The sequence below is a fragment of the Canis lupus genome, chromosome 1 (assembly GCF_011100685.1).
Source record: "Canis lupus familiaris isolate Mischka breed German Shepherd chromosome 1, alternate assembly UU_Cfam_GSD_1.0, whole genome shotgun sequence".
In the NCBI taxonomy this organism is placed as follows: domain Eukaryota; kingdom Metazoa; phylum Chordata; class Mammalia; order Carnivora; family Canidae; genus Canis; species Canis lupus.
In genome coordinates, this window is record NC_049222.1 from 59,783,826 (window position 1) to 59,798,270 (window position 14,445).

The 14,445-nt window shown below is 36.3% G+C and overlaps 1 protein-coding gene across 1 annotated transcript in view; it reads right to left on the reverse strand.

Moving 5' to 3' along the window:
* MAN1A1 (mannosidase alpha class 1A member 1) overlaps positions 1–14,445 on the reverse strand; it is a 168,814-nt gene that overhangs the window by 117,403 nt on the left and 36,966 nt on the right. Inside the window, exons 2-3 of the mRNA XM_038526670.1 lie at positions 11,288–11,384; positions 8,669–8,784 (exon numbers count right to left, since the gene is read on the reverse strand). Of these exons, the coding sequence (XP_038382598.1) occupies positions 8,669–8,784; positions 11,288–11,384 (213 nt within the window). The remainder of the gene's footprint in view (positions 1–8,668; positions 8,785–11,287; positions 11,385–14,445) is intronic.

Genomic DNA, 14,445 nt, shown 5'->3' on the forward strand with positions numbered 1-14,445 from the left:
ATCAGAAAGGGAGACAGAACATGACGACTCCTAACTCTGGGAAACGAACTAGGGGTGGTGGAAGGGGAGGAGGGCGGGTGGTGGGAGTGAATGGGTCACGGGTACTGGGGGTTATTCTGTATGTTGGTAAATTGAACACCAATAAAAATAAATTTATAAAAAAAAAAAGCATAAACTCCTTTTAACAGATTACATTGCGGTATTAAACAATGTAAACTAGTGTAACATATGTCCTAGAAACTTTTAGTTTCATATTTAAGTAATATGATCTACCTGTGAAGGTGAACAAAGTGCAAGTTCTTTAGGCCACAAAGATAGGCAAACAACCATCTTCTCTATGTGAATAGATTGGTTTTACTATGCAGACCCAGAAGAGCCCTCAAATAGCAGTCCAATCTATCACTAATTACTGTCAGAGAGAACAACTCAGTATCCTTTTAAAGTCAAAACCCAAATCATCACCCTTGGCAGGCTCTGATTAGCATTCAGATAGAAAATACTGAATAACTCTATTCAACAAGATAATTAACTTATCTGTACTCATGAGGATATAATGCTGCTCTAAAACAGACTAAGGCAAATGCTAAGGCAAAAGTCACTTCTTTCATGGTCTATGGCATAGAACTCTGGACCTTAGTCAAGTACTCATTCATGCATTTGAGAAGATACAAAATTGTTTTTTGAGGTCAATTTATTTACATCTTTCTAACAGGGAACCTTATAGCTTATTTTCCTGGAAAGTAGGATGACATTCTGTCTGGATAAAAGAACAATCTGGAAAAAAAAAAAAAAAAAGAACAATCTGGGTCATTAAACTGTTGGTGGGAATATAAACTGGTGCAGCCACCATGGAAAACAGTATGGGTGTGCCTCAAAAAAACAAAATACCATATGAGCTAGTAATTCCACTTTTGGGTATTTACTTAAAGAAAAATGAAAACACTAATTCAAAAAGATATATGGTATGCATGCATACACACACACAAATACTACTCAGCAAGGAAAAAGGATAAAATCTTGCCATTTGTGACAATATGGATGGACCTAGAGGTTATTATACTAAGTAAAACAAGTCAGATGAATACCATAAATCTTTACAAATATCATATGATTTCATTTATATGTGGAATCTAAAAGACAAAACAAATGAAGAAAAACAAACATATTCATAAATACAGGTAACAGTCCGGTCATTGCTACAGGTGAGGAGGTGGGGATAATAGATGAAGATGATTAAGAAGTACAAACTTCCAGCTATAAAATAAAGTCACAGGAATGAAAAGTACAGAATAGGAAATATTCAATTAGTCAATAATATTGTAAGAACACTGTATGGTGACAGAGGGCGAGTATACTTAATGTCATCAGCATTACATAGTGAATAGAATTGTGAAATCACTGTTGTACACTTGAAACTAATATAACATTATATGTCAACTGTATCTGATATCTTTTTTAATATTTTATTTATTATTCGAGAGAGAGAGAGAGAGAGGCAGAGACACAGGCAGAGGGAGAAGCAGGCTCCATGCAGGGAGCCTGATGTGGGACTTGATCCCGGGACTCCAGGATCACACCCTGGGCCAAAGGCAGGCGCTAAACCCCTGGGCCACCCAGGAATCCCCTTGTATCTGATTTCTAAAGCATACAGTATTCATTACAATCAAAAGTACAATCCAGCTGCTTGCTCAAGACCACCATTCTCAATGTGTTCCTAGGTAAGTGTCTGGAACAGGCTAATCATTCTCAAAGCTCGGCCTCTCATACAAAGGTCTCACTTGACCTCAATGAAGAAAATTGCTTTTTAATAGTAATTTTAACATAAATTTGGCTTTCACTGAGGTTTTATACAAGAAATTATCCTCTGGAGAAAATTTCTACATATTCTATAAAATTCATACTGAAGACAGTTTTCAACATTTCCCATGTGAGGATGTAGGGGATCAATACTTCTTTGAGGTGACAGTAAAGAATAGGAAGCTCAGAACTGAATTTAAAAATGCCCAGAGATGAAACTCTTGAGCATTTGTCCTTGCTTTAATGATTTTCCTGTACCAGGAGCTATCACAAATCCCTTCTGAAAGTAGGCTAGGTAAAAACAGGTAGATCAACTGCACTTGAACTCCAGATTATTTCTAACTATTTCAAATATGGCACAGTACAGTTACCTGTACACCCTGTCAGCCTGTCTTCTAGCTGAGTCTAGCACAGTCTATTGGGAAGTGGGGCAAGAGAGCGTAACTTCTCATTCATTTAATTAGAATTTATTGAATACCTATGGAAAAATGCACTTTAATGAGTGCTGTGATATTAAGAGTATATGCCTAACCTTGGAGGACTCCTTCTCTGGCTGCCTATATATTTCTCAATTCTTCGTATTTCCTCTGCAATAAAAACAGGGTCACTGAGTTGGGCAGCCCTTGTTCACTCACGGCTTTTACTTGCTGCATGATTTGGGGCAGGTTAATTAATCGCCTCTTCATCTATAAAAACAGGGAAAATACCATTTACTCTGTATCGTTGTCACAAACACTAAATGAGATAACCTATTGGAAAAAATCACCTAGCATAATACTTGGCATGTCTCAGCACTCTTTAGATGGTATTTTCCTCTTTCCGTCATTTCTTCCTAAGAAAACCTAGTTCTAGCTAAGTATTCTATTTTTCCTTCTAGACTATACACTCCATGAGGGTAAGTAACTGATCCTTAAAGGGTATTTGGTGAATAGTACATGAATGAAGTAATGAATAATAATGAGCAATCAAGAATCTGTTTTACATTCTTTGTTTTAGGATTACTTTGAATTAAAACCGAAAACTCATCCATTGGAGTCTACCCTTAGAGGTCTGCCCAGACCCATGTGCCTCCACAGATACTTGAATGGAATACAAAGCTCCACCTAGGAGGCCCATGCTCCTACAAATTATCACAGTGATTTATTTTAAGTCTGTTATTAAAGCCATTTGAACTTTGTGCTACCAAGTATGCAAATTGAATCAACTTGCTATGCCTTAATTAAATGAATTTTAATGACTGTATAAACCAATAAAAAACATTTACTTTATACCTTTAAGTGATACAAATTGAATATTTCACATACAAACAAATTTATCCTTGACTGAAAGATTGGTTTATACTCAGGAGCACCACAGGATAAACCAATGCTCAATATCAGTGTTTCTGTTTCCTTCTTCTTTTTTTCCCTTGTAATAAATTTGGATGCATTAAGTTTTTTGCAATACCCTCACATTGTCAATTATAATGCTTTCTCAGGAAAAAGTGTGAATTTAAAAACAAGCAATAATTTATCTATGCTGGAATAACATTACATTTTATCCATAAAAATAAAACACATTTTCTCTCTTTGCTTAAGCTTTTCCAATTTCTTCACCCTTCAGATAAATGGGAAAAGTTTGTGTTTTCAGAAAGAAAAGTGTGTAATTGTTGATAGTCACCCGAATCTCTGGGTAACCTGAGTCATTAGAAAGCACATTCTCATATAAGACATTAAAACCAACTACAAAACTGTAAGCTGAAGAAGATTATAAAATAATGATTCAGAGAGTAAAACAGTATAAGTTCCCTGAATTTTATTTACTAATTTTAATGTAAGAAGTACTATCACTTGGCTGCTATTGATAAACTTTTTTTTTTATAAACTTTCTTTTAAAGGAAAATATGACAATGCCCAAAAAGAGAACTATAACAAACATTTGAAAACCTCTCACATTCGCAATAGTATAATCAACAGAAATTTGAGACCCATGGCTATGATTTTTAAAGTATATTTTGAAAGATACAGACCAAGATTATCAATAACAGTTCTAACATGGTACTTACTTTTCACAAGTCTGTCAATTAATAGGATAAAATCTTATTAAAAAACAAAAATACAATTAAAAAAAAACAACATTAAAGGTCAGTAGCTTAGCAATCACTTAACAATAGTCCAATTGCTTTATGTTACAAGTAAGGAAACAAAAAATTTGGCTCTTCTCCACAGTCTGATAACCTCTATTAGATTCCTTCCCTTTGCTTCCGCACAGTCCCCACGGTCCATAGAACACATTCATGTCACCTGGTAGTGGTCTGAGGTCAGCCAACTGCTTTCTGTTATCTTGTCTGTTAGCTTGAGAGGCCTTTGTACTTAGTTCTTTTAAATAAATGATTCTTAGGTTTCTCAGACTACTGCCAGTCATGAAAGCAAAGAATTGTGGCATTATGTGGGAAGGTCTAGGGAAGCAATTCTTTAATTATCAGATACTATTCAGGTCTAGTAGCACTAACATCTACTTTCCTGTCTTCAATCATTCAATTTTAGATAAATGAGTTCAGTAAAGATGTAGGATACAAATTAATATACAGAAATCTGTTGTAATTCTATACATTAACAAAGCAGCAGCAGAAAGAGAAATTAAGAAAACAATCCCACTTACAACAGCACCAAAAATAATAAAATGCCTAGGAATAAACCTAACCAAGGAGGAGTACTCTGAAAACTAAAACAATGATGAAAGAAACTAAAGGTGATACAAACAAATGGAACAATATTCCATGCTCATGGATTAGAAGAGCCAATACTGCTAAAATATCCATACTACCCAAAACAATCTATAGATTTAATGCAATCTCTATCAAAATATCATCATTTTTCACAGAACTAGCACAAATAATCCTAAAATTTGTATGAAAACACAAAGGCCCCCAAATAGCCAAAGTAATCTTGAAAAACAACAAAGCTGGTGGCATCACAATTCCAGATTTCAAGATATACTACACAAAGCTGTAGTAATCAAAACAGTCTGGTACTAGCACAGAAACAGACATGTAGATGAATAGAACAGAATGGAGAATCCAGAAATAAACACACACTTGTTTGGGCAATTAATCTATGACAAGGCAAGAATATACAATGGGGAAAAAGACAGCCTCTTCAACACGTGGTGTTGGGAAAAGTGGACAGGCACATCCAAAAGAATCAAACTAGACCACGTTCTTGGACCATACACAAAAATAAACTTAAACTGGATTAAAGTCCTAAATGTGAGATCTGAAACCAAAAAATTCCTAGAAGAAAACACAGGGAGTAATTTCCTTGACATGGTAGAAACATTCCCTCAGGAGAAGGAAACAAAAGCAAAGTGAAAGGATTGGGACTATATAAAGTAAAAAGCTTTTGCACAGCAAAGGAACCATCAACAAAACAAAAAAGCAATCTACTGAATGGGAAAAGACATTTGCAATTGATATTTCTAATAAGGGGTTACCATCCAAAATATACAAAAAATTTTAGCATTTACGACCAAAAAAGAAATCTGATTAAAAAATGGGCAGAGGACCTGAATAGACATTTTTCCAAAGAAAACATACAGCTGACCAACAGACACATGAAAAGATGTTCAACATCACTGATCATCAGGAAAATGCAAATTAAAATCATGTGGGATATCACCTTACACCTGTCAGAATGTCACAATACACAAGAAATAACAAGTGGTGGCAAAGATGTGGAGAATAGGGAACACTTGTGGGAATCCAAATTGATGCAGCTACAGTGGAAAATAGTAGGAAGCTTCCTCTAAAACTTAAAAAGAGAAATACCATTTGATCCAATAATTCCACTCCTGGGTATTTATCCAAAGAAAATGGTAACACTGATTTGAAAAGATACATGTACCCTTATGTTTATTGTAGCATGATTTACAATATCCAAGATATGGAAACAACCCAAGTGTCCATCAACAGATGAATGAAGATGTGAGATATATATTTGGAATATGACTCAGCCATGAAAAAATGAAATCTCGCCATTTGCAACAATATGGATGGACCTAGAGAGTAAAATGCTAAGTGAAATAAATTAGTCAGAGGAGGACAAACACCGTATGATCTCACTCATATATGGAAATTTTAGAAACAAAACAAAAAAGAAACTGAGAGGAAAAATCCCCCTAAACTAGATTCTTAAATACAGGGAACTGGTGTTAACACAAGGGTTTGTGTGTGTGTGTGTGTGTGTGTGTGTGTGTGTGAGAAATAGTAAAGGGGATTAAGAGTATTTTTATCTTGATGAGCACTGAATAATATATAGAATTGTTGAATCACTATGTTGTATACCCAAAACTAACTATGTTAATTGTACTTGAATTAGAGAAATAAACAAAGAAAAAAATACTGGGTAACAGTAGGAAAAAACAATACTTGATTTTGGAAGGATTCAGTTCCTATTCTCCGAACCTTTCTTGAGAGGGTTGCAGGAAGGGAACACACTATCCATTTTCTCTCCCATAGATAGCTCAAGACAAGCCCTATTTAAAGGTGGGTAGCTGAATTTATAAATAACAAGGTGGGGCAGTAATGCTAGTAAGAGACAACAAACCCTCAAAAAGAAACAGAATTTCCTTTTTCACTGCTTTAATTTTTCATATTCCATTAATAATATTAGAGCTACCACAAGTCATTCCAATCAAATAGCTGTAGAACCTTGAGCAAATCACCAGCTCCCTGGGTCTGTTTTCTCATTTTTAAAATGAAAGAGCTGAACACATTGATCTCCAAGGTCCCTTTATATTGGCATATGTCTTCTTTATATTCTCAATTCAATTATAAGGCAGATTAAACATAGACTTATCTAATTGTTCTTTAAGGCAGTGATCTTCAAAATGGGGCATATAAGGCAATTAATAAGAGGGTTGGGACAAAATATTTGAAGTTTTAATTTACATAGGTTTTTAATGCAGAGTTAGGAAAAAGATTTAGTTTTACTAATCTTTAACACTCTGCCATTGGTATCCTCACTGGGTCTGTGGGAGAATAAGAGCTCCACAAAGTGGAGATGTTGACAGGGAAACAATCTTTCTTTGCCCATTGTCAACACAGAGCATGTTGCTTGGGCCTGGTTATGGGGATTTACAGACAATTACTGCATGAATACCAGATGGACAAGAGGTTTGCTATGCTTTCTGCAGAACAATCTCAGATTAAAAATAATACCAATAATGCCAAATGAGTGAATGACTAAAAAAAGCTGGGCCAACACTCCTCTTAAAACAAATGTTTTGTCAACCTCATTATGTGAGGTAAAACAGTGACTATGGAATGAGATTAGCTCTGACATGATGGTGTCCTCCCAAATAAAAATTATCAAGAAGGACTGGAAGTGTCCATTCTCCTTAATTCTGAACTTTTTCCTTGGTGTATAATGGGTTTCGAAGTATTTGTTAAGAATGAGAGTATGCAAACAAGATTTTTTAAAGGACTTCAAATTCATATTGACAAAACTTTATTCAGATAAGGGCATACAACGAATAAAGCTGGAAACTGTACTTGTGCAAGAGGAGACAGAGCTGCTGTTGGATGTACGTTGAGAGTTTAGCCGAGCATCTCTATGGTATTGCTGCCTCAGCGTTCAGGCGGCCTGTTGGGGACCTCAAGCAATGCCAGCCTCTCATGCAAGCGCATGCCTTGGATAACAGCCCGCAGAGGCACAAGCAAATGCAAGTTCCTGATATGACTCCCCCAGTCGTCCTTGTGATCAACAGTCTCCCTCAGCTCCCAGGGCCGTCCCCTTGTGCACTCCTCAGAAAAGACCCCTTTTTTTGTTTGCGGAGCTTACCAAACCCTAGCTCTTTTTTGGTTTGCATTGACCAAATTGGCTTTAGCCTAGACCCCAAAGGACTATACCCACTCTAATAAAGGCATGTGCCCCAAGTCCTGTCTATCTGTCCTCTGCCTTGACCTCCCCGTTGTGGCCCCTAGAGGCCTGCTGTGCACCTCCTCAGGACCTGTGAGTAATAAACTTCTCTGTTTTAATTTCTCTTGTGGTCTTTGTTGAACTGCAGAGCTCACTCATCTGGCACCCTGTGCTCTGATTAACAAAAGTTAATTTAACAAAATCAAAACAATGTGCCAGGGCCTTTGAGATGGTGATGTGCGCCAAGGACAATGTTTACCACCTGGACTGCTTTGCATGTCAGCTTTGTAATCAAAGATTTTGTGTTGGAGACAAATTTTTTCCCAAAGAATAACATGATCCTCTGCCAGACGGACTACGAAGGTTTAATGAAAGAAGGTTATGCACCCCAGGTCCGCTGATGTATCAACATCACCCCATTAAGAATACAAAGCAGTACATTCTTTTATCCTTTTTGCTCCACATGTATGTAAGATTTGACACAGGAACCGACTGAATAGCGTAGATATAGGAAAGCAGGATGGTTATATGGAATAAAAGGCAGACTGCATCTATATGTAGTGAAATTGCCCCAGTGCCAAACACAAGCACGGAGCCACACAGATCTGTGTTGGCCTCACTGAGGCTCTGACACGCAACTAGCTGTGATCTGGATGAGTCTCTAAAGTTCTAATTTCTAAACTGTACAGGTATGAAAATAATGCCTATCTCACAGGATGGTTGTGGGACTTGAACATGAATGTTTGGCATATGTAGGTCTCCATAAATTTTCATTTCCTTTTTTTTACATTTTATTTGCCAAAAAACAAAGACATGTACTTGTGTAGTAACGGAGGACAAGAATATAGTATGGTACTATTTAAAATTGCATTGTTTCCGCTAGGTCATATAACACCATAATTTGCCCCCCAACAGAATTTGTCCATGTTAAACTGAGATTTAAGAACTGAATTGACAACTTTTGTTTAACTCACCACATTAAAATCTAGATTTTCTTCAACCCATGATTTTGCCTCTTCAAATTCATCTTTCATTTCCATTATAAAAAGAGTATCCAGGGCATCTACTATTGTTGCTCCTTTAATACTACCTGAAAATATCAGAAAAATAACTATTAAAATATTTGACAGATACATACAAGCAAATTGACCAAACCTGGAGAGGGAGAGGGAGAGGATAATACTGAATTTATTAATAAAAGGTAATACTGAACATAATCTAAAATTCCTATCACGAAAGAAAATTTTAAAGCTGCAGTAAAACCCAACTAATCATTATCACAGGGTATGGATTGATACACTAATCTTTAAAGTTTCTTCTGAGTTGTAGAAAATAATCTCTTAGAATTTCATTTGTGACTGCATTCTCTAGCAAGAAAAAAGTAGATCTGAAACAGAGGAGCAACACACATATTAATTTTAACGTAATCACGTAAAAGTACACCTGTGCAAAACTTTTAAATATAATTAAATCTAAAATTATGATAGCTCTAATAAGTGATTATTCAAAAATGGAATTTCACCCCCTCTTTGAAGGCCTGATCCTAACCTCCCCTCCCACCCACCCAGCCCATCTCGACTCGATGATTCATTTCCTCTGAACTCCCTTGACATGAAGGCTTTACGTTGGTCTTGCACTCATCACTTTCTGCCTTCCATTTATAATTATTTGTGTACATCTCTTTTAGTCTATAAACTTCCTCAGAATGGAGAAGTCATGTCTTTTTTTTTTTTAATTGGAGTTCAATTTGCCAACATATAGCACAACACCCAGTGCTCATCCCAAGTGCCCCCTCAGTGCCCATCACCCAGTCACCCCAACCCCCTGCCCACCTCCCCTTCCACTACCCCTCGTTCATTTCCCAGAGTTAGGTCTCTCATGTTTTGTCACCCTCACTGATATTTTCACTCATTGAGAAGTCCTGTCTTCTTCATCTGCACATTCCATATTAAGAGACTTACTAGGTTTCAATGCTTCATAATAATTTAAAATCAATCATCACTGTATTAACAGAGAACCAAATAATCTCTTTGATAAACATTATGACAAATTTACACAAAACTGATTTATCAATGATGTGAGCAACTTTCATAGGGATAAAAACAAAAACAGAACTAGATGTTAAAAGTCATAGTAAATAATGAAAAAAATAAAGTCCTCTGAGTCATCATGAAGTTTCTGAATTTGTGTTCAATTCCTGCAATTCATCATCCCTGCTGATAACTGTGTCGTGAAAGCACTACTTTATAAATACACCTGAAATCGCTTCTACTGTCACTACTCCAAGTTTGTTGGACTCTCTTCATCTCTAAACTGTTTCACTGTAATAGGCCAACCAGCCTTTCTGCCCCTCTTCCAGCTCTCCCTCACTGCTCTCACAATTCCCTTCTCCCTACCTGAGTTCCTGCTTCATATGAATATCTGAACTTCAGATGAATATCTCCTGAACCCTCTAATGATTTGACAACTATTTACACACAACTCTTCTGTAGGAGGCCAGGAACTCTGCAAAGACTTGTACTGCGGTGATTAAACCAGTGCTAGAAGGAGAGCCCACCACACGGAAGATCCTGAATAAATGGAGAGAAGCATAGTGTGGTGATTAGGACCACGGACTCTGACCTTAACCACACCTGGGTCTGGCCCCAGCATGGCTAGTTAGTACGTGGCTAATACGTGGTAAGCTGTTCTGAGCTGCCTTTTTCTCATCTATAAAGTGCCTATGATAATGAGGTTAAGTGAGATGTCGGAAAAATGGCACTTGGCGTGTCATGAGTGTCAGCTGACACTGTTGCTTGTTGTATGATTTGATATTATTTAACACCTTCAGTTACAGTATAAAAAGTCACATTTTCTATGGGGAATTAAGAAGTGTCAGAATAAGACTCTACTCCCTTCATCCTGGGACTTATGGGCAAAATTGTGTAGGTTAAAGAAGAATCCAGTGCAATGAAAAGGGCACTGGGTACCTCTGTGACCCAAGGAATCCAACTTTTCTGTTACCTAGCTTCCTCACCTCCACAATGAGAATGTTATTAACATCCACAGTACCAATCACCAAGGGCTGCTGGGAGGACCAAATGCAATAAAGCATGCCAAAGTAGACAAATGAAAGTTTAAATAACTGACGTAATCTATTTGCACTTTCTCTTCCATGGCACAAACAGGAGAAACCCAGAGCTACTGTTGGGAGTCACCAAGATACAGTGAAGATCACCATGGCAGGCTGCCTTGGCCAGCTTATCAATAAAGACACAACTTTTACCTGATAGGAGGCAGTTAATGCAGTGGACCAAATGCTCCTCTGCTGGGTATCACCCCAGGAGCTAAAAATCATGATGCTGAACCTATGTCCATTAAATGAGAATCTTTGGAAGTGTGCCTCAGGCATCACTTTTTCAAGGTAGGTAAGTGATTCTAACATACAGTGCTCAGTCTGAAGGACATACTATGCACAGTCCTCGCAGATAACTTCCATCAGGTATGCAAGTTTCCTACATGGACTGGAGGGGCACTCAAACGTCACCTCTCACAGGTTCTGTCAACTGGAGAAAAATTACTGTCACTAAGAAACCAAAGCACATTCTACTCACCAAACAAACTGCTAGAATGGCCTTCTTTTGATATAGGTTTCAGTTCATTTAATCCCCAGGCATAACGCTTATAATTATTCCAAGCATGTTTCATCATCTGAGAAAAGAAGTGAAAACAGGATTATAATTTGAATTTAAGAGGTTTTTGCTACAAAACAGATCATATATTGAAGACCTAAAAGTTAAAGCCTTAAAATTCACTGCTTAGTTAAAAGGATGATTATTTAAAAGGGTGACAATGATATGAATAAACTGGCACACACGTGTGCCCGCACACACACGTTGCCCCTTTATATTTACAAATGGAGATTTCTTGTTTAAAAGAGCACATACTATTTTCAAGTCAGTTCCCAGTAACAGATATTTAGCTTATTCTAAAAAGGATGAACCATTCTTACATTTATCTATTTCAATCTCATGAAAGATTTATCTGCAAAGAGTCTATATTTAAGGTACTGGTTTTTTCACAAGGTTCTTTGTATTTTGTCAACCTCATAATATACAAATATTCAGGGTTATCACTTTAAACACTTTGATGTATTTTGACCAAGTCTACGTGGAGAAGCGTAGAGGACTTAAGTAAAACTCTATGATTATATCTAAATTTGGGGAAACTTCAGCTTGTTTTAATATAATCAATCCTGAATTATATACATGTGTATATATGTGAAGCTGATCCCGTATACTTCCATTCTAGGCTCCTTGTACCAGGAAGGTTTTTAAAGGCCAAACTTCTCTGCCATTAATTGTATAAATTATTTTCAATTATTTTCAATTAATTTTAACAAAATTTATATATAATGAAAACCAAATTAATTTCTCTTGGCTTACAGATAAAGTTCTGACTTATTGTGCTAAAACATTAACTCTAGTAGAAAGTGAACGATTTTTAAGGGGAGAAATTGTTCTAAGAGCCTGTCAAAATAGTTGTATAATCACTGTATAACAGTTGTTGAATTTTTTTTTTAGGACTCAAGGAATATAATTATTTTTGTATCCCTTTTTTAAAGAGGGCAGGAGACTCTTCACATGTCTCATTCATGCTGCTATTCCCAATCCATTAGCAATGTCACCAAAATATGAACATAATCTGAAAATGTCCTAATCTGGCTCCATATTTTAAAATACCTTTAAAAAGCATCAGCTAAAGTTACAAACACAAGGGCTGTTTATTTCTAAAAATCTTCAGTGAGATCAATATAATTTTCTTAAATCTTCATATGTCCCTGAACACAGTAATAAACATCTTTCTTTAGCCAATTTGAATATTATCTTCACTATTACTATGAATAATAACTACAAAAATCTGTACAATTTGCTGGGTACTCTGCTACATGCTCTACATTCAGTATCATACTCAATTCTCATTACAACTCTATGAAATGTTGTATTACTATTGTTTGGTAGATAAAGAAACTTGAGGCTTGGAAGTTAAAACCCAAGGAACTTTAGTCAGGGTCCTGCTATTTCTTCACAGCTGAAGAGCCAGGGTTCATCCCTGTGTTGGCCTGACTCCAAAGCCATGGCATTAACCAATATGTTGCATCATCTTCCTTTAATGAGTCAGCAACAGAATCTTCCTTTGATGAATCAGATTGTTGATTTTCCCCCCAGTCCACAGAACGTGGACAAGATAGCATTTTCAAGATTTTCTCTTTATAATTTTATTGGAAAGTATAATAGATTTAAGGATAAAATAACCTGACTTATAACTCCTATAATACCCCTGATTAGTCACATATCACGGATGAGTCATAGCTTTTACGAGATTTTCTTTATCTGAAAAAAATGGGGTAATTCCGCACGGGGTGTATGTAAGGATTACATGAACATAGCATATGACTGCACTTAGTGTACTGCTTCCACATGGTGGGTAATCACATGTTTATTGAATGTGAACCTATGTTGAAACCAATTAAATTCACATCACAGAAAAAGAAACTGATAAGCTTGTGAAAAGACTAGGGATAGGAAATCCACAAAAACACCTTGAGATTACATCTGAGTTTGATTTGGTTTTCCTGTTAATGGACTACATTTGGTAAACTTCATTCCTGTAAATTTCCAAAGACACTTTATAAATTCAAAAGCTTTTGAAATATACCTGACACAAGAACAATAACAATAAAATTTTATGATGATGTGTTTTAGCCCTAAGTCTGAGTGGAAACCAGTGTCATATACTATTAATGACTCAAAGATGGCATAAATCTCTCCCACAGAAGACTGCTGCTTTATCAAACATTATCCTTTATACCATGTACTACTAGTACAGAACTTCCTTGAGTTGCATCTGTAGTATATATTAACTTTTTTCATCTTTTTTTTCCCCAAGGGAAAATCTGGCACTAATTGCTTGGCTTCCTACATTTTAAAAGTTGCTGTGGCACATTTCACAAAATGGGTTCCTCATCCCATGATATTTCTAGGGGTTAGAGAGAGAAAAGAAAAAGAAAACCGTGTGGTCAAAATACCTTGAATGGGGCATAAAGAGTGGTTTCTCCAGGAACTTGTCAAAAGAACAGCCATGTTGTTAAATGATTCCAGTGGTCGATGACCTCTGGAAATGATTTACCAAGTTAAAGCCAAACAGAAGACATAATGTGTATGTGTGTGTAGAGTAACAGTGAGAATGAACTCACAAGTTATATGTAAGCTCAGCTTTGTAACTAAGATTTATGACTTTACAAATACCTGAAAACACTGAAATGGTACTAGCTTCTGATTTTACAGTATTAAGCCACTAGCCAGCTAAGGGACCATGGGGATGGAGGTATTTAATGTCTTTAGACTCAGTGTGCTTATGAGCTGACAGGCTACAAAGGTCACTTTCAAAGTTCAACTACTAACAAAGAAGTCCACGGATAGGATTAATCTCCATCTTCACATGCTCCTTAATTTTGTTTTGTAGTATTTCATCAATTTTATTAGAGTTGTAGAGCCTTACATCCCAAGTAGAAGGATTAAAATAGCCCTAAACAACTAGAGGTTGATTAGGACTTCAAACACAGTTGTGAAACCCACGTGTGAAAAAAGCAAAAAACAAAAAAACTCTGAAAGCATAAGATTTGTATTTTCCTGAATGCCTATGTTTGTATGAGTGAGAGGTATAGCTAACACAGTGTGAATGGAAACAAAGAGAAGAAAATGATACAAAA